The sequence below is a fragment of the Plodia interpunctella genome, chromosome 5, assembly GCF_027563975.2.
Source record: "Plodia interpunctella isolate USDA-ARS_2022_Savannah chromosome 5, ilPloInte3.2, whole genome shotgun sequence".
NCBI lineage: Eukaryota > Metazoa > Arthropoda > Insecta > Lepidoptera > Pyralidae > Plodia > Plodia interpunctella.
In genome coordinates, this window is record NC_071298.1 from 7,674,302 (window position 1) to 7,701,650 (window position 27,349).

A 27,349-nucleotide genomic window follows, 5' to 3' on the forward strand; every position below is an offset into this window, starting at 1 on the left:
GAAAAATCACGTCCTAGTCGCCTCAGTGAAATGCATTGCATAGTTGAGGGGCGAAATGACAAGAAAAACTCGCAAACGCTGGTTGCCCTCAAGGGCGTAATCAACATATAGATAACCTACAAACTCAATTTTTGAAGCAAACAAGTACTTGGATGATGTGGTGTAAAAAGGCAAGAAAGAGGGATAGATTTTGATTTAATTTCATGCCACAAATTTGCAGTGCGGATAGTAATAGAAAATACCAACGAAACATCTTCTACTAGATGAGACCAATGCCCTGTTCATTACAAATGCTCCATAAAGTTAATTGAGGCTCCTTCGACTGTATTTATTGGCTTGATGTAGATAGATATTCATTGTTATGACACCAATGCAATCAAGATAGTGAAGCGAGGTGACGTATAGAAGCCGTGATGGCATCGTTCAGTGCTGAATTAGGCCTGCTGGGGCATAGATGTCGATCCTGTCTCGAAGGGGAGCGGTGGTGGGCCTCCCAGCCTACGAGGGGTCTCAACTCGCGTCCTTTACGCGACCGGGATGGGATCTAATGTAAATCTACTTGTTCATGTATATTTGTTTGAGCCACAATGGCTCTTCAGATAAGAGCAAAATGTATACTTTTATTGTTTTGCATACTCGGCGGGCGCGCGGACGGTGAGTGACAATGTTTGTTCTAATCAAAGTACTTTTATTTTCGGCATCTTAACGCATGCCTGCGCATATTTTACGATATTGTCTTTAAATATAAATATTATTATTGATTGGGGCTACGTGATTGAGAGGGGAAATTTCAGATTTCACTTTTTTTTTATTTTTCAAGATGCAAAGCAAAATGAGCTTCGGGACTTGGGGATAATTCTCAGAAATTATTAAATAAAATATATTCATAGAGTTAACAAAGACTGCATGTAACAAAGTTAAAAATTTCTGCTTTCAGGCATTTATAATACGACACAATATAAGATGTAATAGAAACAAAACTACATTCAACAATTCCATTTCATTTATGTAGCATTTTTTTTCAGATGAACTAGAAATTTTCGACGTTTTATCTGTGGTGCGCGAGGGGGGCCTGCCAGACGGGGTACTGCCCGCGCGCGGCCGCTGCCAGGCCCCCAATACCCCGTACTCAGACTTCTCCGCCTATAGCCTCAGCCAGAATGCCACGCTACACCAGCACGCCGCGGGAATGTTCTACAACACCTTCCCCGAAGATTTCTCCGTATTAGCTGTCCTGAGGCTCCGAAGTAAGCATAATTTCCTTTTAAATTTTTTCTTTCACATTAATATTTTAAAAAATTAAAAATATGATACCTATACTACGATTGAAAGTAAATAAACCACGATAAGCCAGGTTGAGATAAATTATAATAACAAAGTTCTAGGAGGTACGAAAACTATTTTCAAATGTCGAGATTTATAAATAACAAACCGGTAGCCGCAAATTCAATATCATACACTATTTGTTTCGTATTATCATATACAAATTAAAAGAAAAAAATAATACAAAGATTATTTATTTACATTATTAACTACTTATATCCTACGAATATTTTTATCCCATTTAAATATTTGACATAGAAAAAATTTATTAACACTATATACACGATAATTTATTTACACAATAATTAAACTAAAAAAAGAATGAATAAAAAATTACATGAATCCGATTAATAAGTTCAAATCAGATAAATCGCTGGATTAGCTTGATGTCACGCATTCCGATATAGGGGCAAAAGTCAGGGATAAAATATTTAAATTAAAGAACAGATTCGTTATATATTGTGACTAATTAACATCAAAGTGGGATTTGATATAAATAACTAAATTTAACAAAGGGTTAGGGTTAACAGCCCATCACATCGTGAGGGTCGCCTTAGAATACACTTAAAAATATCTCGACATTATTTTAACCCATCTCTGATTGGCAATGATTATATGAAGGCTTTTTTGCAGTTAGGAACAAAATTAGGTACCTTTTTTGAAATAAATATATTTTTTCTTATAGGTATTTATACTTTTAAATATGAAATAAAACAAAATATATCAAATAAGTTTGAACTACATGTACATTTCTAGAATATTGGTTGAGCAGATAAAGCATGAGATGGTAACAACAAACTTACTATAGCATTTATAATATTAGGTAGAATTTCCATGAAAAATAACCACGGAAGACCGTGATCTAATGTTGAGCAGGAGCCAATTTGTTTCTGCTAAACTGTAACCTGAATTGCTTCGAGAACAGATGATACGGCCTGCCGCTTTTTTTGCTCGACTTGGCTGGAGCACTGCCGTGTCCCCCGATTTGTAGTGTAACGCGAATAATGTAAAATAACCTACCAAATAAATAGTTTTCCTTTCTTTCTTTAAGTAGAGCTTTAATTGCTATTGATCAACTATAGGCACCGAGCAAAGCCCAGTGTTTGTGCTTTACTCCGACGCCGGCGACGACCAGCTGCAGCTCGTAGTGGGCAAGCTGGTCGAGCTGTACTACCAGGACACGCGCGGAGACCCTTCTGATGACGAAATGCTCACTTTTAGGGTCAACATCGCTGATGGCAGGTAAGAGAATTGCATAGGTCAATTCACCAGAACACTAAAGTTAAAGACTATCCCTGTTATTCATAAAAAGTTTAAGCATACTTTAAGCAAAAGTGTATTTCTCTCTTTCTGCGTGACAGTGACAAAACATACTTTAGCCTAAAGAACGCTTTAACTTTTTTAAGAATAATGAAATGTGTTAAAAAAAATATTTTTTTTAAATAACAAAGTAAAAAATATTTTTTATTTTCGCCCCAGAAACTTATTGATGTAAAAAAGCTAGTTTGTATGAATTAAAAATTTCGGCGAAATTATTTACCGAAACCGAAACTTTGAACAAAACTAGACTTTACGTTTGTTCTTCTTGTTTTTTCTTTCTGTTTGCTTAAAGATTAGGATTACATTACACCATTACCTGTGCATTTGAAATTTAAATGAGCTTTCCAAAGGAACTTATTTATTAGCATAATAAAAAAGTTTTCCAAATTGCCTTCAGGTGGCACCGCTTAGGTCTTAGCATAAAAGGCGATTCGGTGACTTTACTTGTGGACTGCGATATTAAGGGAACCCTACTACTGCAGCGCAAACCGGGTAGCACTTTCAACTTAGCAGGTGCTTTGGTAGTCGGCACTCAGGTGTCCGCTGAGCAATTTTATGAGGTACCTATTTTTCTTTTTGCTAACCCCACAAATATGACTTTCTTGATCAACGAAGTCAAAGCTCGATTAGTTATCTGGATTTTTTCTTAAATCGCATATGCTAATATAAAAACTATTACTTAGGTATTATAAATACATAGAATAAACTACAGTCAATTACCAAATCCACATAAATTCATCTCATGAGTACGTGAAAGTGGCTTTTGGCTAAACCCTTCAATTTCTAAGATGACATATCAAAGGTCTGAACTTTTCCAACCCTTTCAGAAGTACCTACTTTAGGTACGCGTCCTAATTATCACGGTCACTTAGATAATTTACTTTCACGTGGATCGAGAGATCCTTGAACAGACTGAAATTTAATTAACGGATTCGTATTTTTATGTTTATATTCAAAATTTTTTATATATGTAATTCAATTTATTTTAGGGTGATATAGAGCTTCTGCAGTTCACCACCAAACCAGACACAGCCTACGAGATTTGCACAACAATTGCTCCTGATTGTGGCACCTATGGAATAGCGCACAGAATGGAATCTAACCGATTTATCGATAATACTGACGAAGATGTCGATTTTGACACGAATGATGAAATCAATAATATTTTTGTAGCAGCCACAACACAACCGAACAGAGATACTATAAGTTCGGGCACATATGGTAGAACAGAATATAATGGAAATTTTGGACGAAGATTTTTTAATGAACCTAACAGATCTGAAAACCGTTGGGATCCCAATTATACGGAACTTAGTACTTCACGACCGACCATCCAATATCCAAACATAGGTGTGATGGGATCTAACATTCGTGTAACAGATACTGGTAAGCAATGACAAATGTTAATATAAGGATTTATAAAATAAAAACAATTTTGTCTTTTTATTCAGAATGCCATATCTTGGTGGCTAAAAGTTAATCTACGAAGTTATAGAATTAAAATGCTAAGAACGATTCGCTATTCAAAAATAAATGAAGACTGACATACATACAAAAATAAAATGCAATATTGTACAAACTCAATTTATTTTCAGACGAAAACAGCATTTTTGGGAATTTTCGGGGCGAAGATGAGCTCTTACCGACCTCTTCTAACATCTTTGACACATCGCCTCAGCCTTTAGAAATAACCACACAAAAGGTATAAAAATTCCGATAAAATATTTATGTAATTTTTTTTTCTGAATTGTTTCTGCAATTTATTTTTGAAATAATTCATTCCCTCATGAGCGCGACGTCTAAAACGCAAAATGCCTATAACAGTCTCAGATTTTATCCTAGATATTTTACTCATATTGGGTGGGAACAAGTGAAAGACAAAAAAAACAATAGGATGTACGTACACTATATCTACATCGGAGTATTTTTTTCTTTTCAATCGACGTTATACATACATTGTAACTACGAAGAGCTTCTAACAAATGTATTATATAGCAGAAAATAATTGACGAAGATAAATCAGGAACTACTCTCGTCACCACTGAGGCTTCCTACACACCGATGACAACCACTGAAGATGATGACTATCTTACACATCCCCCGGATTATGGCGACGTAAATATAATAAATAATATATTATTTTATACTTTACTAATGACCTATCGAGATTTTAGCCAACATAGCTAACAAAGAAACCGCATCAATGTTCGTTGAGTAAATCAAAAGAGGTTTATTTTAATTTGATGGAATTCAGGGCAAAAGCTGCGGGTAAAATTATTAAGTGACCCTTTGAAATTTGTACATTTTCAACAAAAAAACCTTTTTACATTGACATTTTTGTTTTATTGGGTCCAATATTTAAACATGTTTATTTTTAGAATAATGCAACTGGATACGACTCGACGTATTACGATTACGGAAGCACTGGGCCGTATTTAGGACCCAGAGGGTACCCGGGTCCACCAGGTCCTCAAGGTCCAAGAGGGCCGAAAGGAGAGCCGGGAAAACCCGGTGCAGAAGGCCAGCAAGGTTTTATTGGACCACCAGGGCATGTTTTTGTTGTACCGGTAAGTCTAGAAAAATTGATACCAATAGAGCTAAGAATATATTTATTGATAAGTCAGACACGCTCTCCACAAAATAATGAATGTAACAGTGCTGTCAATAACTGCACTTTCAAGACGCTTAGTGGTTAAGAGCAATATTCCAGTTAAGCGCGTGGCTTCGATTCCGGCTCAAGTCTAGGATTTTTTAAGCATTTTGTTTTTATTTTTCTGGAAGATTTTATAAATTGCTGACATGGTAATCACACAAGTATAATTTTTCAGTTACAACAATCGAGTAACGAAAAAGGACCTGATGCACAGTCTGAAGCATTAGCTCAGATGTTACAACAACATATGGTAAGTACGAAAGCATAAAGGTTACCTACGGTATACATATTCTTGATATACATATAATTTAAATTTTTCTAAAAACTATATTAGGCTGCTATGCGTGGTGTGGAAGGTCCCATGGGTCTGACCGGGCCACCAGGACCTGAAGGCGAAACAGGGCCAGAAGGACCCAAAGGAGAACAAGGAGAACAGGGTGAACCGGTAAGTGATATAGGATCAACATTTCAAATTCATACAATTTCATTTTATCGTCACTTACAAACCTACACACTGACTTAAAATTTTCAGGGACCATTTGGACCAAGAGGAATACAAGGCCCGCCAGGAGGCCCAGGACGCCGAGGTCACCCCGGACGTGACGGTGAACGTGGATCAATTGGTGCGACAGGGCTTAAAGGCGACCAAGGTTACCCAGGGTTGCCGGGCATGCCGGGAGACAAGGGGGAGCGGGGCGTGCCGGGACTTCAGGGTGAACCGGGAGCGCCGGGGCCTGACGGATCGCCTGGAGACGATGGGCCGCCGGGACCACCAGGATTGTCTGGGGAACTTGTGAGTTTTTTATTCACTCTTTCATAACTATAATATAAGACCAGCGATAACAATTATTCATATAAATATATATCGTTTCCATTTGTTATAGGGCCCCAGAGGGTTTATGGGACCAAGAGGCTTTCCAGGATTAATAGGTTATCCAGGCCTACCCGGCGTTGAAGGCCCGCAAGGTTCTAAAGGTGCAGCTGGGCAACCGGGCCCACCTGGGCCCCAAGGCCACCCGGGGCCAATGGGGCCTACAGGCTCTCCTGGCCCTCAAGGGCCAATGGGTGCACCCGGAATACAGGTAAATACTTTAAAATATATATGTAAATATATTAATTTAATCAAAAATTCTACTTCACCGAACTGACGCGAAAAAGAATGCAATTTTAAAGAATTAATAGTATAAAATTCTCAAGATTCAATTTATCTGCCTTTAGGGACCCCAAGGTAAGCCTGGAATTTCGGGGCTCCCTGGTCCAGAAGGATCGCCGGGCACGCCGGGCAACCCTGGACAACAGGGATCACCAGGAGAAGCAGGACCTCAAGGATCTCAGGTAAATTATCTCTAGGTTCTCAATGTACTGAAACATTATGAAGTAATTTTACAATGGACATATATGAGATAGAATAGCGGCGAAATTTAAATAAATAAAGCAATTATTCTGCAACAGCGTCGTTACCTTGCTTATTTATTTAAAATATACCTATTTTTTATAGGGCATGCTAGGTTTTCCTGGACCCCGTGGATTGAAAGGTGATGATGGACTTCGAGGCCTACCAGGTGATAAAGGAGACAAAGGTCTTAGGGGTAAGTACTAATTTTAACTGACGTATAAATATTTAAATTGCCTTTATTTTTAAATCGACTTCTTTATTAAAATCTGGTTTGTTTAAAGGAGTTGAAGGAGAGAAAGGAGACATGGGTTCGAAAGGTGATCGAGGATTTCCTGGTGAAACCGGACCTCCTGGAATAGAAGGACCAGAAGGTCAAAAGGTAATTTATAAATTATCGTTTATTTTATAGAAAAAATATATTCATTTTTGAAAAATAAGTGCAATTTCAATCAATCGTTTTACGAATTTCAATTCATAAGTTTTATATTTATTTATGTTACAGGGCGCAGAAGGCCCCAGGGGTGAAACTGGCCCTTCAGGACCTGCTGGGGAAAAAGGAGCAACTGGACCACAGGGTCCACAAGGATATCCTGGTGTTCAAGGTGAAAAGGGAGATAAAGGGGCATCGGGCAGACGAGGCAGAAGAGGAGCTAAGGGACCTATAGTAAGTTCATGGACGCTACTCAGCAAAAATTGGGACGCAATTTAGACATCTTTTATTTCTGGAAAATTTGGTTTAATGGTAAATCGTTTGTTGTTTCAGGGTTTAATTGGGATTCCGGGTGATCGTGGCGAAACTGGCCCAAGGGTAATATTTTTTTTATTACGTTCCTGATGTCTATATATAAATAAATACTTTAAAATATCGAAAATTTACATTTTCTTTTATATCACAGGGGTACAGAGGCCCAAGAGGAAGACGTGGGTCCGATGGAGCTCCCGGACCGAAAGGTGACACAGGACAACCAGGTCCCCCTGGGTCCACCGGAGAAAGAGGGCCTCAGGGTCTAGAGGGTGTTCGTGGATTCCCAGGTGCTATGGGTCCACCAGGACCTGACGGAAAGCCAGGAATGCCGGGTCCACCAGGAGAACGAGGACCTACGGTACTTAATATTAACCGAGATCCTCGTGCTATGTTCCAATTTAAACAATATTCTACAAATAAAAACTTCATTCTACTACTTGTACGATAAGTGTAAATAATTATCTGGAATGCATTTCAAGTACAATTATTATTTCAGGGAGATCCTGGTGCAGTTGGACCATCTGGTCTCCCAGGTGCCTTAGGGCCGCAGGGTCCAGTGGGTGAACCCGGACCACCGGGAACAATTGGGGCCACAGGGACTCCAGGATCTCCGGGCGAAGTTGGTGCCCCTGGGGAAATGGGAAAAGAGGGCCCGCCGGGGCCGCCTGGACCAGAAGGAAAGCCTGGGCCTGTAGGTTCGACAGGACCACCCGGCCATCAGGGAGAAACAGGCTTACCAGGAGCACCAGTGAGTATATTACCACAATATAAAAACGTTTTATTAAAGAAAACTATTGCATACGAGCATGGAGTACATCGAATGAAACCATCAACAACCATCGACTATATTTTGTAATTTCGATTTTTTTATCTTTTGTATATGTAAAGTTGCGATTTAAACAATGAAAAAATATAATAATTAAGTCTTGATTTTTTAGGGCGCACCTGGAACAAAAGGAGACATGGGAGCAATCGGGCCTCCTGGCGCAAGGGGTGATAAAGGAGAGCAGGGTGAATCGGGTAATGAGGGCCCACAAGGACCGCTTGGCCGTGAAGGGCCTCGGGGATCTCCAGGGCCTGGTGGCCAAAAAGGAGAGATTGGAGAACCGGGTCCAGTAGGTGGGTCATATCCTCAAATATGAACTTGTTGGAAATTTGGGAATTTTGCACAGATTTTTTTGTCGTTTAGGTCCCATTGGACGAGATGGTCTACCCGGACCTAGAGGGCTTGCAGGAGCACCAGGACCAATAGGAACTCCAGGTGAAGACGGTGACAAAGGGGAATCAGGTCCTCCTGGCGAAAAGGGATTCAAAGGAGCTGCTGGTGAACCTGTAAGTAAATTGCATTTTATACTTACAGCATTTAAAATGAAAATAATAATGACATGATAAAAATCTGGTTTCCCGCTCGAGTCCAGAATGTTTTCATCTCATTATTATTTTCATTTTAAATACAGCATTTAATAGCAATAAAATAAGTTAGACATGTATAACAAATCCATTTAAGCATTTTAAAATTTTAAGCATATGTATAGTAATGACAAATCTTAGCTTGTGAAATGAAGGAGCACGATGTTCTTTGACGCAAAATGAATCCGGGAAAGCATTGAGATTAAAGCGAGACTCACGAATCCAAAGGCTTTACACATTTCAAACATTATGATTTTTTCTTACTTTATGATGATTGCACTAAATTTGGGATATTTAGGAAATATGGAATACTACTACTTATTATTGTTATTTATTATTTACATTCTGGATGTATTGTGCTCGTTTCTATGTTTTTCCATCGAACCCTTACTTATTTGCTATTATCTTTATTTCAGGGTCCACAAGGATCACCAGGAATTCAAGGTCTACGCGGTGAACCTGGACCGGTTGGTCTACCTGGAGATAAGGGGCCACACGGGGAACCAGGCCCACCTGGGCCACATGGAGCAGATGGAGTGAGGGGCCTGCCGGGGCCAGCAGGGCCGACAGGACTACAAGGAGAAAAGGGTCAACAAGGAACTTCGGGGGATAGAGGAGACGTTGGACCTATAGGTTAAGTGAAAATTCAAAGATTCATATTATTTTGCATTTTACCCGTATATCTACATACAAATATTCTATTTTGTCACTTGTATTTTTATCACTTGAATTTTAGGTCAAAGAGGACCCCCCGGACCTAGTGGACCACCAGGTAGACGAGGGCCAAAAGGATCTCCAGGTGAAGTGGGGCCTCGAGGGGCAGAAGGCCAACACGGGGAAGTAGGCAGCCCTGGCGCACCTGGGCCTCCAGGAGCCATGGGACCCGAAGGGAAACAGGTAAATGTATATTCAAGTAATTTTTACATATTTTTGCTAAAATAAAAACCAGGAAAACGAGAGTTATTACGATGAATCTGCTATACTTGTTACTGTATTGTATTGTTGTTACTTGTTACTGTATACTTGTTATTGTATAGGGACCAAGAGGACCAGCGGGTCCAAGAGGTGACGACGGCCCTCCAGGTCAACAAGGTGAACCGGGTGCTATTGGCCGTCCTGGTCCAGAAGGTCCTAAAGGTGATCCAGGAAGCGCAGGCTTACCTGGCGAAAGAGGGGAAACAGGCCCGCAAGGCATAAAGGGTGAGCCTGGGCCTGAAGGACCCGAAGGCAGCAACGGTCCATCAGGCACTCCTGGACCGATAGGCCCTCCTGGAAAGCCTGGAGAAACAGGAATGCCAGGAAATCCTGTAAGTAATATTATTCTCTGCTTGAATCATTCGGTGAACTGATTTAGGTACGTATTTTCAACATGATCTTAATGTTTCAATGAAAAATAAAATAAATAGCCGATTTTTATTTTTATGAAAAGCGCGGCATGATCCCCAATATTCCCATGGAATGGGCGAATCAGGAATAAAGTTGACTAGTTCTATCATACAGGTGACACAAAGTTCAATGAAAGGGATGAATAAAAATATTTTGAATTCGCTGTTTTAGGGTACTGAAGGGGCGGCCGGCCTGCAAGGTAGCCCTGGATTACCAGGTGAAAAGGGTGATATGGGCCCTAAGGGTTCTCCCGGGGAACCAGGACTTATGGGTCTAATAGGACCACCAGGAGAAGAGGGACAACGTGGAATTCGAGGACCACCAGGGCCCACTGTGAGTCATAAATATATTTTTTAATACTTACAAATTGATATACGGGCAAAGATTACCACTTTCTGTCTCTCGCGGGACCATTCACTATTAGTAGCTGTATTTTGAAAGAAATAAATATGGTGTTACCATTACCTTTACCTATATAGACTACTTCGCCACCAAAAACAAATTTCGTGGAACCATTGGATAATATTATCATATTTATTTCAGGGCGATGTCGGTTCACCTGGTGCTGTAGGTTTGCCAGGACCTTTAGGAAAACAAGGACCAGTAGGAAATCAGGGTCCTAGAGGCGAGAAAGGCGACAGAGGTCCCAAAGGCCACATTGGTGATACTGGAATTGCAGGGTTGAAAGGCGATCAGGGTGAAACGGGAAAACAAGGCCTTGCTGGACAGCAAGGGCCTATTGGGCCTAAAGGAGACATGGTACAACATATTAACTAATATTATTTAATGTAAAGGGCTTACCATTGTTTTAATATGAATTGAATTGTAATTAACCCGAATTCCTGAAAACACGGAATATTTTTTCCTATCATTACATTTTTTATAATTTTCCTATCACTGGCTTTTGCCAGACTGAGGAAATAAATAATTATACTTTTACAGGGTCCAATGGGTCCACCAGGGCCAAAAGGTGACACTGGGCCAGCTGGATTGACAGGGCCTGAAGGCCCGATTGGTCCGAAAGGTGATCAAGGTCCAGAAGGAAGGCCCGGCCAGCCAGGCCCACAAGGAACTCCCGGGCCTCCAGGTCCACCCGCGCCTGCTCCACAAATTCCAGCAGAACTTTTTAGTTCCTACAGAAGAAGAAGAAGCGTCGATTTAAATTCTGTGGAAACTGCTACGGAAAATGATATCGAACAAGGTAATCTTTTTATACATTTCAAAATACATATTACACATTTAATTTTTATACACATGTATATCTAAATAAGCTGAGGAAAGTGTGAATAATAAGTAGTTAAGAAAATTTCGTACATAAAATTGACAACTCTCAAAATTGATTCTTATTTTTAGATGAAGAAATAGAATGGATGAAAGAGATCGTGAGTGGCATAGTGACAGCGCGGACTGCGCTGGAGGCCGCGAAACGACCGCGCGGCTCCAGAGGCAATCCAGCTTTGACGTGCCGCGACCTCAGGAGCACTCATGTCAATCTTACTGATGGTAATTTACACATCGTTTTAGCGAACAATGGAGCCATGAAACTTAAAAAAAACAATCCTGTTTGACATTCAAGTGTTTACAATAACCCATGCACCCTCAAAATAGGACCGGACACATTCCTCCCGTGGATGTCGTACGAGGCGACTAACTACACGGCATTGACTGAAAGGCAACAGTAGTATTCACTTTGATCAAAATGTGTCTCACGCTCTCATTTATGCCGACTACACACTATCGCCAAACTTCGACAGATGACGTATGCCGAAACCGCCAATGTTTGGCGAACTGTTTGCCTATAATGTATGGCCAGCTTAAACGTAGCGCAGGAAGTAATTTAGAGATGAACACAAATTTTCAGGTTACTACTGGATAGACGCGCGCGGTGGTGGCGCTAGTGGGCGGCCTATGCGAGTCTACTGCAAAGGACATAACACCTGCATCTTTCCCGACAACGCTGAACAAGCTGTGTACAACGCCGACTCGAACTCTCACAAATTCTCACAGTTTCATAGTGGATATCGAGTAAGCAAAACATTTCTATAACTTTATCTATTTTTAATGATGCAAAGTCAGTTTGTATCCGTGGTGATGACAAAGTACTTAATTTTTCAGATATCCTATGAAGGAGAAGGTTCCGGCTCGATACAACTCAGATTCCTCAGGCTGCTATCGAATGGCGCGAGGCAAAATTTCACGTACACCTGTGTAGATGTCAAAGCTGTTCAAAGGTAATATTAATTTAAAACAATCTAAAGAAAGAAATGTATAGGTAAACCTTTATGTTTATCTTGCCACAGGTAGTGAATTATTTCATGTATAACTCAAACCATATATATTTTCAGGGCTGATATACCGCCGGAGCTTACGAGATTGAATAATTTGAAACTTTTCGGCTACAACTCTGCTGAAATCAAAGGGACAAATCTCATAAGAGATGAGTGCAAGGTAAATAAAGTTATAAGTAATTACAAAGTAAATCCTCCATTATCTATTTCACTCGTACATCTCACTTTCGGAGTTTTGGAGCTGTGAGACATGTGAGTGCTGTGTCGCCGCGCAGTCTAGGCAAAAATCAAACCATAAGATTCGGCTGTGATTTTAAACTTTTAATTAATTCCCATCTGTTCTATTTAATAGTCTTTTTTCTGCTTGGTACTTTTTTTCTCACTAGTACAACCGATTGCCTGCCTGACATCTACCTTTCTTGGGAAATTTCACGTACACCTGTGTAGATGTCAAAGCTGTTCAAAGGTAATATTAATTTAAAACAATCTCAAGAAATAAATGTATAGGTAAACCTTTATGTTTACCTTGCCACAGGTAGTGATTGATTTCATGTATAACTCAAACCATATATATTTCTTCATCTACCGTCCTTGGGAAATGCTATTGTTGCCTATCAAGTATATGAGTTCTTTAATCGCCTCGTATAACATCCACGGCATCCATATAATCTATTTCATTTATATAAACGTTATTGTACAAATGCAATTTGAAAAGTATATGTAATTTATTTATATTTTTTTTAATATTCGTTATTTAAAATATATATATAGCTTTAGTTACTGGAAGTCTTATTTAATCTGTGCTTAGTGTAGGTTATTCAAAGAAAAAAAGGCTATCGAATCGAGAGCACGATAATAGAAACAAAAATAAATTACAGGAGGGTTCCGGAGCAATAGTGCTAGAGATCAAGACGTCTCGGAGCGAGAGGCTGCCGATAACAGACTTCCAGCCGCTGGCGTTCGCAGACGCCGGCCATCAGTTCACATTCACTGCGGGCCCAGTTTGCTTCACATGAGCCATCATTTCTGCCCCGTTTTTATGACCCCAAAACATGCCTTAATAACTGTTTAGGAGTTAAAGTAAAAGACTTTTATATATACACCATATATAAAAGTCGGTTACTTTAACTCCTTGAATACGAAGAAGTCCCTTAAATCAAAAGACGAACTTGCAAAGACAACATAGATAAGGATATAATGTTATGTACTTAATTGACCTTTGTAAATATTGTAAATACATGTTGTGACGACCAAAATCTATTTTCTTTCGTGTTTACCTTTTTAAGCCTCTCTACAAAAGTACCATATATACTAAAGAAATTTGGAATGGAAAATATGAGTGTAGAGGAAACTGATGAAATTCAAAGTGGCTGCACCCATTCTACCGTTGTCATTTTCATATATTTTTTAGTCTGTAGGCAGTGTGATACTGATGGGCAATGGCATCCATCGACTCTCCCATTACTCCTGTCAGCGCTTTCGCAATTAGAAAAAAAATTGATTTACGTTTACCCATCGCAAAGCTCAAATACTGCTGCTAATATCACATTTAGTTTTAGAGGCAACGACTAAACAATCTAAAGAAAGATTTTGATGTTATAACGCCGACGAAACCGCCGTTCGAACGACGCATATAACCTTATTTCAAAATAAAAATTCTAAATCTATCTGTAGGCATTTATTGATTACACGTTATATAAAACATTATAATAATCCTCACATATTAATTTTTCAAACTTATAAAGCAACAAGACACTTATTTTTAATGGAACATAAATAACTAAAATCTGAGTCAAGCCACAGTTGCTATTATTAATTTACATTATCCAAATTATATAAGTGGTCCAAAAAGTAACGACAACGTCAACGTAGAACATACATGAATGTATTTTGGATATACCCATGTGTGAAGTATAATTGACCTAATTTTTTGGACCAACTTGTATAATTATAATTTATATAAGACGACTCAGGTCTACCTGTAACATTACTTTCGGTTAATTTCCGTTCAATATAAATTTCATTCGCAATAATGGACGATTAATACGTTTTGGTCTCAAGAAATTATCAAATAAATCTATGAAAATGGCAGAGTGCGGATCCGAGATTTAGGTATATGTAGAATACTATATCGACTCGAAATTTTCTTTAATACGCGAAATAAATCAAACATAACGACGGTCGTCCTTTAGTCTGACAGAAATTATACGTTCAGAAAGGATTTTAAAAATGCTTGCATTACTAGACTTAAAAGGAAATTAAGATACATTTTAGCTAATTTTACAGTATAGTAAATTAGTTGATATTACAAAACTTGTGGAAAGTTGCCAGTATTTTGATCCATCATTTGAAATAAATTGTTATTTAATCGAAATATTATCAGTTTCAGAAATATATACATAAGAGACTAAATATGAACAACATTTTTGGTTAATTTTTTTTTCAAAGATTAATGTGAGTTTTAGATTAAATTAGATATTTACTTGAAGAGTTTTTTAATTGGCCCAATTATATATAATTTTATGATTGCTTTTCTAGTTATTACCAATTATAGTTACATAATATGCTCTTAAAAACCTTAGGGGAGGTGAGCCCAAAGCGGGTATACCAGCTAAAGCGGGTAGGCCTCGTTATTCATGCATACAAGCATATAGTGTAAATGTGTGCGTGCCGCGGCGACGCCCGAACGCGTACCAACACGAATCAGTTTGACGGAAACGTCAGCGACGCGCGGCGGCGTTTTGAGCGGCGGGTGTTTTTATTGGCCTGTTTTGTTAAAAAATATCAAGGTATGTGACTACGAATTTCTTCATTCTATTGAGACTTATGTTATTATTGTTACTTGTGTGTTAATCTGCATTAAAACAGCTTTGAATCCTCGTTGTGTGTGCAACATTTCTGATAAAGATTTTGAGGTTATTTTACAAATCGTGAAAAATAAACTTTTGGGCAAAGCAGGTATGGGTAAAGCAGGTAACCGCTTTGCCCTGACCCGCTTTACCCAAGACATTTTTGGCGCACACCGACTGTTCTCGCGTTAAGATCCTACAATATATTGGCTCTCATAATTCATATTTAGTCATGGTAGGTATTTGTAAAGTACTGAAATCTATCATTCATTGATAATACATTTGCAGATGGTTCAAAAATACAAAAGGAAGACCAAACAAGCTTCTTGGGACGTGGAGACAATGAAGTTGGCAATGGAAGAGGCAAAGAAGGGCTCAGTAAATGGTGCTGCAAAAAAATATGGTATAAATTTATCAACATTACAAAGGCATATAAAAAAAGGCTCCGCAGACAAAAAACTCGGTAGGTTTTCTACAGTTTTTAATGACCAACAAGAATCTGAATTAATAGAATATTTGTTTCATATGGATAACCTTTTTTATGGTCTGACAAAATCTGAATTTTTATCTCTAGTATATCAATACGCAGAGAGCAATAGAATTCCGCACCCTTTTAAAAAGAAAACTGCTGGAGAAGATTGGTATAGAGCCTTTGCAACAAGACATCCCGAATTAACTTTGAGAAAGCCAGAGCCAACGTCAGTAGCCCGTGCCCGAGGTTTTAATAGACCGCAAGTTGAGAGGTTTTTTGATCTTTTACAAGATCAAGTAGATCGCAATGAAATCAACGCGACTAGAATTTACAATGTTGACGAAACGGGTGTGCGCACCACCAGCAATAAACCACCAAAAATTCTCACCAGAACTGGAAAAAAACAAGTAGGAATAATATCAAGTACTGAAAGAGGAAAATTGACAACAATTGTGTGTTGCTGCAATGCAGCTGGATCTTTTATTCCTCCATTTATGATATTTTCTCGAAAACGTATGAACCCCCGACTGCTTGATGGATCACCACCAGGCACAGTAGCTACTTGTTCTGATAGTGGATGGATTTCCGGTCCAATTTTTTTAGACTGGCTACGCCATTTTGTAGAGGTGACGAGACCCACTAAGGAAAATAAAGTAATACTTGTGATGGATAACCACATTTCTCATAAATATCTGCCAGCATTAGAATATGCCTCAAAAAATAATGTGATATTTATTTCATTACCTCCACACACCAGTCACCGAACTCAACCACTAGATGTAAGCGTATATGGCCCTTTAAAAACCTATTTTGAACAGACGGTTTCGGTTTACCAACGATCTCATGTGGGACGAACCATTTCACCATTTGAAATTGGTCAGCTGTTTGGCGACGCTTACCTGAAAGCAGCTTCTGCTCAAAATGCTGTAAATGGATTTAAGGCAACTGGTATATGGCCAGTAAACCGACATATATTTAGCGATGATGATTATCTTCCTTCATCCTTGACAGACAGGCCGCTGGCATTAAATGCATGTGACGTTTTGATTTCTAATACGATAGCCACTGAACATCTTCCAAACACCTCTGTCAATGATCCTCCTGAAGATAATGAAATCGATACCATAATCGCTACTGAACCTGCCAATGTTCAAGAAAACTTTGACCCTGATATTCCCATAGACATTCCAGGTGACAATACTATCGACCATCCACAAATGCAAAATTATAGTCCTGGTCGCCTTTCTGTAGACTCCGATCGCACAATTTCCCCGTCAGTATTAGATAGAATGCTTGAAGACATTGACAGCAACACCCCTAGACCTGAGGAAGTTCTGCTTGTTAAAACAGTGATTCCTGAATGTGTTACACCTACCAAGGTAACCCCAATGGACATTCGCCCTATACCTAAACTAACTGCACCAAAGACATCACGTAAACGAAGAGCACAAAAGTCAGAAATTTTAACCAGCACTCCCATTAAAGAGCAACAGAGAGAAATTGAGTCTAAGAAACAGAAAGTATCACTTAAGAAACTTAAAGAAAAAGTAAAGTCTGTGTCTAAAAAAAATCCACCTGTGGCCAAAAAAGGTAAAAAACAAAAAGCCTCGACCTCGAACACAAAAAAAATTACTGGAAGCGGAAAGACAAGGAAGCACGCAGAAGAAAAAAGTGTCTGCTTCATATGCCACGAGATGTACGAAGATCCACCAATAGAAGACTGGATAAGGTGCGATGATTGTCATGGTTGGGCTCATGAAGAGTGTACAAGCTATTTAGGCAAAGGGGCCTACTATTGTGATCTATGTCAAGAATAGTAACACAAAAAAAATCACGTAAAGTTTCTGAACATTTTATTTTGTGCAACCTTTTATTATTTTAATTTTTCGATATTTTTACTTTTGATTAGATACTAAACTAATCACAAAACCTTTTTTTATATAAATAAATGTAGCAGTAACTAATTAAGACTGACGAATTTGATTAAAAAGACTGATTTTTTTTGAAGCAATGATTGTTGATTAGATATAAGATAAAAAAAAATCTAAATACTGGCTGTTAATTAATTTAATTTCAATTTAAATTTGATTGTGTACAACTTTTTGAAAAGTTTTAGGATATTTTTATTATTTTGTTATCATTATTTAGTTTTTAAGAAAAAAATCTCATTGTTACTCGCCTTGCCCAGTCTTGACCCGTTTTGCCCTAAGGGCCATACCCGCTTTAGGCACCCCCTACGGGTAAAGCAGGTAATATGAACAACTGAATAATTTTTAAGTTTTTGAAGAAATTTATGAAGAAAGAAGTGTTTTTTAGTTTTTGTTACAAAGTTTAATACATATTTGTACGAAATAATTAAAAAAAACCACTTTGCAACTGCAATAACCTCTTTATTTTTTGACACAAACCTTGAGGTACCCGCTTTGGGCCCATCTCCCCTAAACCAGAAAACGTCAAACTGTGGAGAACTAAAAACAATGACTTTCACTTAAAAAGAAAATAAGTTTTCCAAATATAAGATTATATGTCATATCAGATGCCAGCATCTGAAGTAAAGAAAACAGAGTTTGTGTAATTCTCTGACACAAAGTTCTGTGAATACGAGCTCAAATTTAAAACTTTCAGTTAAAAATTTAAATTTTTGGATTAAATTAGAAATGTTTGTCCTAAACTTCAAGATCTGGAAATTAATCTGAGATAAGTTTACCAAACATTCATTGGAAACCTGATCCTTTTTGCGTTTTATCTTATTTGGAAATGCCATCACTTACATAGTGGTTTTTACAGTACTAATTGTCCCTTCAGTTAATTTTGAATCTTTCGAAGTGCCATCTGCTTTACTTGAATCAATATATAAATTCGAATCTAGGTCATCTTCAACAACCATACTTTCAACAATCGTTTCGCTAATTGGATCATTAACGTTGTCATCACAAGACATCTCACTAACTGTACTTACCTCTTCAACATGATTATTTTCCTCGACTTTAGGGTTGTCACTCAATGTGTCCAAATCTTGACTCAATGAATTACTTTCGCCTTTATCAATATAATCTCTAGCAATCTCGCCTGCGGAAGAATCATCATCCAAACTAACACAGTCATGATTAACTTCTTCATAAGAAGTCAGATTATCAATTGCGGAGATTATCTTAACTGTGTGTCCATCATCATTATCTGTGGAGATTACCTTATTTGTATTTCTATCATCACAGTTTTTTTCATCTACAATCCCATCAGCTTGCATTGGACTATCAGCATCCAAAGTTAACACATCTTCTAATGCCTCGTTAACAATATCTTTATTCTTGTTTAGACTAGTACTTTTATCCGATACTTCACCCAAAGGAGAATCCAACATATTTTGTTCTAAATTTTCATCTCCTACAACAGTTTCCCCAATTGACAAATTATCATCTTTCAAATTTACTGTGTTTTCAATACTTCCAAAATTTTTGCCAATTTCGTTTTTTTCGACATTTTCTGTTCCATCACCGACATTATCTTTATTTCTTATATTTTCTTGATGATCATATCCAACTGATTCATCATCACTGGATGCAAGAAGTATATCTTCAACAGATTCATTATACTCGTCATTATTTGATTGCACATGTTTTTTCTGTATGCCGCTTTCTGAACACTCTATTTCAATGTTTGTATCGATAGCTTCTTTGATTACCTCAGCACTTGGAATAGAAACTGATATGTCTTTAGATTCCCGTGGTTCCTTTTCTAATTCCATTTCAAATGAATCATTTTTATTGATTTCTGTTTCAGAATAACTCGAGTTTTCAATACTTATGACGCTTTTCTCATCACTGCTCTTGGAATCTAATGTATCTGAAATAGAAATTGGAGCTTCAGAGTCTGAAGAATCCACAGTCGATGTGTTAACGTCATTTTCAGAATACAATTTTTGCAATAAATGTAACTCGTCTACGTCAGACTCAACATTATTAGCCTCCTCATCGTTGGTGTTTGGTTCATCAGTAATATTTTTTACGACATCGGGAGTATTTCCTTCTATTTTATCATCTTGAATTTCTTTATCGTTTTTGTCTTCTACTGATTTCATTTCATCATCCTTGGTGGTAGTTGGCTCTTTTATATCTTCGTCTGTTAGAATATTGATAGATGTTTCAGTCGGTTCATTTTCTTTTTCGTCAGTACTCTTTTTATGCGACTTTTCTTGAAGCAGCCTTTTCAGTCTCTCTTTTCTTTTATCTTTATTCTCTAAAGATTCTTCATCAATCGTTTCTTCTTCTTCTTCACTTTCAACTGGAGATTCTTCAGCTTCTTTATCTCCAATCTCTTCAGCCTCTAGTTTTAATTGACTCTGCTTTTCAGCAAATCTGTAATTAAGTTCCATAATATAATTTTTTTAAACATGAAATTAATGATATAAACACGACAGCACAAAATAACACAACTATGAAAAAGGTGGCATAATAAGTGTATGAACAATTTTCCATGTTGCATTCATACATAGGCTCGTCGTAGAGTGCCCAGGTTACTATATTAGTTACTAATTAAACCACATATAAGGGGTACCATCTAGAGCTTGTGGTTGTGTTCCCGAAAACAAAATTATGAAAATACATTCATTCGTAAGTATCGCAGCTACATTATAGTAGGCGTTGTGTTACAAATAGTGCAACTAATTACAAAACTGCCCAAAAAATTTAATATGAGAACTCACTTATTAAATACTTCAAGTTCCTTTTTAGCTGCTAATTGTTTATTTAGCACTAGTTTCTTTTTAAGTTCCTCATTTTTGTCTGCAGGATCTTCATCCAGAGATATTCTGGATGCAGCTGTTCTCCATTCATTCTCTTGTCGGCGCCTCTGGAGTTTTTTGCCACATCTTATAAATAGGTCTCGAGCTGTAATTTTAATAGATTTCATTAATTCTATTATAATAGTAAATAGTCAGGGTATTATATCAATGAATATACAGAAATAGTCCAGTGAACGGAATACAGCATTCATATAGCATTATATCCATAGATTCCATCAATAGTTTTGAATAAAATAATCAGAAAATTTTATTCAATTGCAAACACACAAGACAATCCCACTTGATAGTAATGCACTAGCTGTGGTTGAGACTGACCTCTGATAGGACTATGCAGACAGATCTTAGTGTTATTTTTGTACTAACAGCCAATCAGTCAATGTCTAAACATTTGTATTCACAAAACAAACCTTCCCAGGCACTTTCATGCCATCATTTTTTTTAAATTATATAGAGTAATTTATTTCATCAATTTCTAAATTATACCCTCGGCTTCTAGAATCATAGCCGTGAAAGCAACCTAGTATACGATTAGATGAGAGAGGAGTGAGAATGTGTAGACACATGTGCAGAATATAAAAAAAATATCTCTAGCCATATTCCATACCTTCTTCCATAATATCCACATCATTCCATCCCAGTTTATCCTCCTCATTAGCTTCCTTTACACATCGTAAGACATCATGGAAGTCTGGGAAAGGCAGTGGAGTTCCAATAGGAACCTTTTTATTGATCCATTTCTCTAACTTTTTGGCCGGACCCACCGGATGTCCTGGTCGAGGGTCTAGATGAACTTTAGGTTCCGAAGGCATTTTTGTATTTGTCAATTGGCAAAACTTGGCATGGACTCTCATCATTCTTTCTTTGTATCTACAAATGTTAACAAAAAAGAAGTACTTACTAATATGTGAATTAAAAAACTTTTTATATTACACATATAAAATGCTTTTTAAGGATTTATTCCTTTGATAGCCAAATTCACGTTTAGATATATTTTATCCTACTCTTGTGGATGTTTCAAAATGCCTTGATATATCTATACCCTTAGAGATATCTATACCCCCAAATGACAACAAAAGCTATAAATTTAATGAACACTAGACTTTGACGCATCTCTACACTGAGAAAGTAACAAAAAACCTCAAATGAGAGACATCATAAATCCAATGAGAATGGAGCTTCAAAGAGTGAGGAGAATTCATTTTCAATTTCTACCGATTTGATACTTACCTCTCTGTTAATAAATATACTGAATCTTCTTCATCATCAAAGTCTACTTCCTGTTCTTCCAACTTTTGTATAGCTCTGTGCAGTTTTTTCAGAGTCTTTTCTAGTTTGCGTATTTGCCTTTGTCTTTTGGAATCAAATTCACTATTTTCGCCATATAAGAAATTCTCAGCATCTGTAATACGTTGAAATAAGTTTATTTAATTACTTCTAAAGATTGAATATTTTGATCATAACATGCAGTGCTAATATGTAACTGATTTGTATGTATTTAAGATATGTTGGAGTGTCATTCTGCCTTAGAATAGGACCACTACATACCCTTTAATGGCTATCATACAAGGCAACTTAGGGACACATAAGATTTAATTTAAATAAGATATATTTTGTGATCACAAACCTTCAGCTGCAACTTTCTCTTTATCAGATTTTACAGGCTGTGTTTTTGCCATTTTTCTCTGTAAGTTCAATTCGTCAACAATATCTTTTATAAACAAGTACATTTTATCTGGGCTAGCTTTCATTGCAATTATTTTACTTGAGACCATATCTATAAATTGTTCAGATTCTGTGTAATATTTTGGGACTTGTCTATAATACATTTTCACTTTTTTCTCCACAATTTTGTGCATGTCTTCAGAGTTTTCTAACACAAAGCATGTTTTTATAAAGTTTTCATACACAGGGTGAAATTCACAATTGTCAGTACTCTTCTCACAAATTTCAACTTCTGGAAATTTCACTGGTGGTCTATTTTGATTCTTCTTTGGTGTGCTTGTTAATTGCATATCTGCTTCTTTTAATGGTGACTCCTCTATTTCTACAATAATATTAGGAGATATAAGTACTTCTGTTTCTTTAGACTTGGCCTGTGAAGTGTTGGCTTGCGAGGCAATGGCTTGTGATGTATTGGCCTGTGATGTGCTAACTTGTGAGGTCTTGGCCTGTGAGACTTCATCAATAGCTGCTTCAATATTAGCAACCATTGGTTCTATTTCTATTTCAATAACTTTATTTTCATCAGGCTCCTTAGGATACGCCAACTTTTTTTTACTTTGAGGTGTTTTGCATGTTTTAGCTCCATCTTCTCCATCACTTTTATTCGCAGTAGTCTCCACTAAAACTTTAACAGGACTATCCTCAATAGTTACTGCTAAGTCTTCCACTTTTTTGACTGGTTTAGTCTTGACAGGACTGTCTTCAATAGTTATTTCTACAAACTTTGTCTGATCTGGTTCCTTACTGTTTTCTTCTTGCTGAGATGGTTTATTTTCATCCTCTGGTCTCATGTACCACTGTGGACTTGAAGTAGATGCATCAGTGTCATCATCATCCAAGTCTACTGTCAATACTTCATTTGTCACTTTTACATTTGATCTTATATTTTTCTTATTTGCATTCTGCATATTTAAGTATTTCATTTGGACTACATGCCTCATAGACTTAACAGGTTTTATAGGAAAATTTGGCCTTATTCCACTTAGACCTCTTTTAACAGTGATGTGAGGCAAATTATTAATTGAATTGGGACTATTTATTCTTATAAGAGGTTGTGAAACCTTTTTAGAAGGAACCTTATGAATTGCCACCTGAGAATTAATTTTCTTGAATAAATTTATTGGATTTATTCCTTGTGTGTTGAGTGGTACATTTGAATTGAGCTTTAAGTCTGGTATATTTAATACTCTCGGAGCAATGGGTTTAAGAATAGTTTTGCCATTCAATTTATTCACTTTTGATAGAGGATTCACAAGCTTTGAGACTTTGGTAACAGTAACATCTTGAATTTTAGGAAGTATCTTGACATGTTTAGGGGCCCCTGCACATTTTGATGTGGTAGGTTTTATAGTAACACCATGTAAGTTTGTCGGAATTTGAACCATGGCATTTGGAATGGTCTTTTTCTGAAACAATATAAAAAGTCAATATTAGATATTACGCACATTACATTTATTATGTTCACCGCACCAACAATAAGTCTGACCCGGCATATTGTACGTTTCATATCAATAAACACTATAAAAAAAATATAAAAATATGGTACCCTTTTAGGAGCTGGTTCAACTTCATCATCCGACGATACTAACTCGATCACGTCTTCACTAGCCATTTTATTTCGAATACGAGTTAGTTTTAAAATACTAAAACAAATGTATGTAATTTGAAAGTCATCATTTGAAATATTATTATTTATAGAAGATAAATACAACAAACAATCTTATATTGAAATTAGAACACTATAGGTACCTAGGTACCTATTTTTTACACTGCAAGAAGAAGACGCTAGTCGTAGTCGATGTGTCACTATGACAATTATTTTGACGTAGACATAAAGCCCGTTTTGCATTTTTTAATAATCCCAAATAATAGCGAAAGTAAGTTTGTTTATGAGAACATTATATTGTAATGTTATAATTTCTGTAATGTGGCCTAACCTAAGGTTTCTCATATTGCCATAGGCCTCCTTCGTGGTAGGTAGGTACGGTCTCTATAGTACTACTCACGGAAAAATAACTGTGGTGTGATGTCACGTACGTCACATTATTGTGGAGATAACATTATTATTTTGATTATTTAGATATTTCTATCACGTAGTATTAAGTATATATAAGTATATGTGATAATGAATAAAGGCAGATAGAATCGGAATCTTATCCGAGAGGTTGTCCTCAAGCCTTGTGTTTTCTTACCATCGCTACCACCCCTACACGCCACACCACATAACATTACTAAGTTAGTTTGTCCACCGCCGCCGTCACCGAGAACGAGATGATGGCGCCGAAGTAGCGGTACATAGGTACATTTTACTTAGCTGCGTGTCCACCGCACATCCGTCACTCGTGGGCCGTCATCTCGACCGCCGAAATTACGAATTGATCGGCGTAACCGCTAGAACGTGGCCCGAGATTTTGACGGGCCAATGTGCCGTCAATGAAAAACACGTATGAACTTGTCACACTGCCATCGCCGTCCCGTCGCCGTCGCACAGTACGTGTACTGTGCGACGGCATTTTTATTAGCACAGCATATATTATTAGCACAATTATTATTATAATCGGTCGCGGTGGACAAACGATCGCCGTTACGTCATATTAAACTCGGCCCGAAATAATCTCGTTCTCGGTGACGGTCCGGTGACGACGGCGGTGGACAAACGGTTTGTAATGTGAACACATATCCATCCATTGACCTCCGATTTAGATTCTTAAGTTGGTACTCAACTCCCTTGGCATTTGGCATGGCATGTCATCATTTGTATATTTTGTCCAAGTTAAAAAATTTGCTGTCAAAGTAAATCGTGGTTTCATTTCTAATTTATATTTTATCGATTAGATTTAGGAAAATGATTAAACTGTTTTCATTAAAACAACAAAAGAAAGATGAAGAGGGCTCAGCGAGAGCAGGAGGATCACAAAAAAAAGCGTCAGCAGCCCAATTGCGAATGACAAAAGGTAAGACACTGAAGAATATCTTTGTACATGACTATTTCAATCAAGCAAAAGGGCTTCTACGGCACTCAATGACGCTAAACATGGAAGTGAGCTTATTTATTTAGATGTAACATATATATATGTATATGTCTTGTCATAGTTGGTAGAAAACATATACATAGATTACATCAGTTTATTTATTATTTTCACTTTTTGTCAACACAGGATATGGTTGAGCTCTATTCAGGGTTTTTTAGATTCTAAATTGGCCTCTAGCTGACCATATAGATAGCAGCCGATAACATAAATTGTCCAAAGTCATTACAAATGTAATATTTATGTTTCAGATTTGAATGAACTGAATTTGCCCAAAACCTGCATCACAGAATTCCCTGATCCAGATGATCTACTAAATTTCATGTTAGTCATATATCCAGATGAAGGATTTTATAGAGGAGGCAGATTTGTATTTAGTTTTAAGGTACATGTATTAGATATTAGGTATATAGTCATTTTAGTGGGGGTGTTTAAAAATACCAGTAGTGTGAGTGATTTTAAAGAAATGTAGTACCTATTTATGTCTGCCTACTTAATGCTTTTGAAGGCACTTTAAGATTTGTTGACTAAGGGCCTATTTCATTGCTTGCTGATAAAGTATCTGATAGTCTATAAGTAACACATCAAACGGCATTAAAAATGATGTTTCATAGGTGTTGGATATGGCTAACTGTTCAATCACATCAGCCAGATTTATCTAGCTGGTTAGTTTATGTGTCAGATTACAATATGGTATTTTATAAAAAAAAGTGGTGAAGTAGACCCTAAGGATAGTAATTCTCAGTTCCATTAGGCAAAAATATAGTAATGCCCTTTGTTCAAAATTGTTTCAATTATTTTTTAGGAATCATGTAAAACAATGACTCCTGGTAGCAGCCAAGAACCAGCCAAGAAAAACAATTTTTCAAAAAAATATGAAAATATTATTGCCAACTTTGAAATTGATGCTGAAATATTATACAAATAACATATTCAAAATATGAATAGTAACATCAGTTTTCTGTTGGTTTGCAGGTAGGACCTAACTATCCGCATGAGCCTCCCAAGGTGAAGTGTGAGACTGCCGTATACCATCCCAACATAGATCTCGAAGGGAATGTGTGCTTGAATATACTCAGGGAAGACTGGAAACCAGTGCTAAATGTCAACTCTATAGTTTATGGGCTACAATATTTATTCTTGGTAATCAATAGAAATAATTTCTTTTGTATTCCATTAATTGTAGTAATTAAATTACCAATAATTTTTACAAAAATGTCATTTTTCGCTGTCTGTAAAGTAACCCTTTACGGAGCCAATCCTGAATGTGCTATTTTAAGGTAATAATACATAATCATAGAAACTATAGCAGAAAAAACGAAATTTAACTTGCAAGTGTGTAACTGTTTACAGAATGGCAGACAACTAGCACTTGATTATTTTATTGAAATATACTTGTTTACAATATGTATTGCTTGAAGTATTAATTACGATCTTAAATTCAGGCCCTGATCCACACTGAGATCGCAAAAAGTTGTGCCTATTGCCACTCCAACTCTCCCTTATATAACTTGCAAGACAAATTCATGTATTTGGAAGTATGAATACATATTGAATTTTGATTTCGCAGGAACCAAACCCTGAAGATCCCCTGAACAAAGAAGCAGCAGACGAGCTACAAAGCAACAGGAGACTATTTGAACATCATGTCCAGCGAGCCATGAGGGGCGGCTACGTCGGCTCCTCCTACTTCGAACGGTGTCTCAAGTGAACCGCCCACGACTGTAAATTAATGCTACCAACCTATAAATAAAACAATCTCACTTTATTCTTTACATTTTGATTTTATTTCTTGTAATAAGATTTGTAATCCAGAACATGCACAGTTTGTGCATGGCATCTTCAGAGAAAAAAATTGAATTAAGAAGGGGGTACTTGTACATTTTTATAAACTCTTGTCCACGCAGTGTCTTGGATCCATTATCTGAACTTTGACGGACAACGGGGATAAACAT

At 37.2% G+C, this 27,349-nt stretch overlaps 4 protein-coding genes across 7 annotated transcripts; 3 read left to right on the forward strand and 1 right to left on the reverse strand.

The window, feature by feature from the left end:
* Positions 1 to 214: 214 nt before the first annotated feature.
* Positions 215 to 13,777, forward strand: LOC128669745 (collagen alpha-1(I) chain-like). 2 transcript variants are annotated; one of them, XM_053744821.2, is made up of 32 exons: positions 215 to 654; positions 1,026 to 1,247; positions 2,406 to 2,565; positions 3,041 to 3,203; positions 3,633 to 4,029; positions 4,239 to 4,345; positions 4,639 to 4,758; positions 5,022 to 5,210; positions 5,472 to 5,546; positions 5,631 to 5,741; positions 5,829 to 6,089; positions 6,181 to 6,378; positions 6,515 to 6,631; positions 6,795 to 6,885; positions 6,974 to 7,071; positions 7,195 to 7,356; positions 7,456 to 7,500; positions 7,589 to 7,795; positions 7,934 to 8,185; positions 8,376 to 8,556; positions 8,627 to 8,769; positions 9,264 to 9,480; positions 9,584 to 9,744; positions 9,885 to 10,154; positions 10,405 to 10,566; positions 10,777 to 10,992; positions 11,176 to 11,434; positions 11,587 to 11,736; positions 12,095 to 12,258; positions 12,349 to 12,464; positions 12,579 to 12,681; positions 13,400 to 13,777. In XM_053744821.2, the coding sequence occupies exons 1-32, from the start codon at positions 588 to 590 to the stop codon at positions 13,535 to 13,537; spliced, it is 5,322 nt and encodes a 1,773-aa protein (XP_053600796.1). In that variant the 5' UTR covers positions 215 to 587; the 3' UTR covers positions 13,538 to 13,777. The 2 variants fall into 2 exon arrangements, with proteins under 2 accessions (XP_053600796.1, XP_053600797.1); XM_053744822.2 differs by having other exon boundaries at positions 4,642 to 4,758.
* A 1,401-nt stretch (positions 13,778 to 15,178) lies between these two features.
* LOC128669748 (uncharacterized) lies at positions 15,179 to 18,279 on the forward strand. The gene is made up of 2 exons (XM_053744827.2): positions 15,179 to 15,310; positions 15,659 to 18,279. The coding sequence occupies exon 2, from the start codon at positions 15,659 to 15,661 to the stop codon at positions 17,657 to 17,659; it is 2,001 nt and encodes a 666-aa protein (XP_053600802.1). The 5' UTR covers positions 15,179 to 15,310; the 3' UTR covers positions 17,660 to 18,279.
* A 5-nt stretch (positions 18,280 to 18,284) lies between these two features.
* On the reverse strand, positions 18,285 to 25,035 carry Daxx (Daxx-like protein). 3 transcript variants are annotated; one of them, XM_053744824.1, is made up of 7 exons: positions 24,558 to 25,035; positions 23,912 to 24,008; positions 22,268 to 23,771; positions 21,871 to 22,042; positions 21,248 to 21,510; positions 20,545 to 20,728; positions 18,285 to 20,197 (listed from the first exon to the last, which is right to left on the reverse strand). In XM_053744824.1, exons 2-7 carry the CDS (start codon positions 23,975 to 23,977, stop codon positions 18,610 to 18,612), a joined length of 3,777 nt encoding a protein of 1,258 aa, XP_053600799.1. In that variant the 5' UTR covers positions 23,978 to 24,008; positions 24,558 to 25,035; the 3' UTR covers positions 18,285 to 18,609. The 3 variants fall into 3 exon arrangements, with proteins under 3 accessions (XP_053600799.1, XP_053600800.1, XP_053600798.1); XM_053744825.2 differs by lacking the exon at positions 23,912 to 24,008 and having other exon boundaries at positions 24,558 to 25,016; XM_053744823.1 differs by lacking the exon at positions 24,558 to 25,035 and having other exon boundaries at positions 23,912 to 24,168.
* Positions 25,036 to 25,098: 63 nt separating this feature from the next.
* On the forward strand, positions 25,099 to 27,169 carry UbcE2M (NEDD8-conjugating enzyme UbcE2M). The gene is made up of 4 exons (XM_053744832.1): positions 25,099 to 25,319; positions 25,646 to 25,779; positions 26,370 to 26,537; positions 26,965 to 27,169. The coding sequence occupies exons 1-4, from the start codon at positions 25,211 to 25,213 to the stop codon at positions 27,103 to 27,105; spliced, it is 552 nt and encodes a 183-aa protein (XP_053600807.1). The 5' UTR covers positions 25,099 to 25,210; the 3' UTR covers positions 27,106 to 27,169.
* The last annotated feature ends 180 nt before the right edge of the window (positions 27,170 to 27,349 follow it).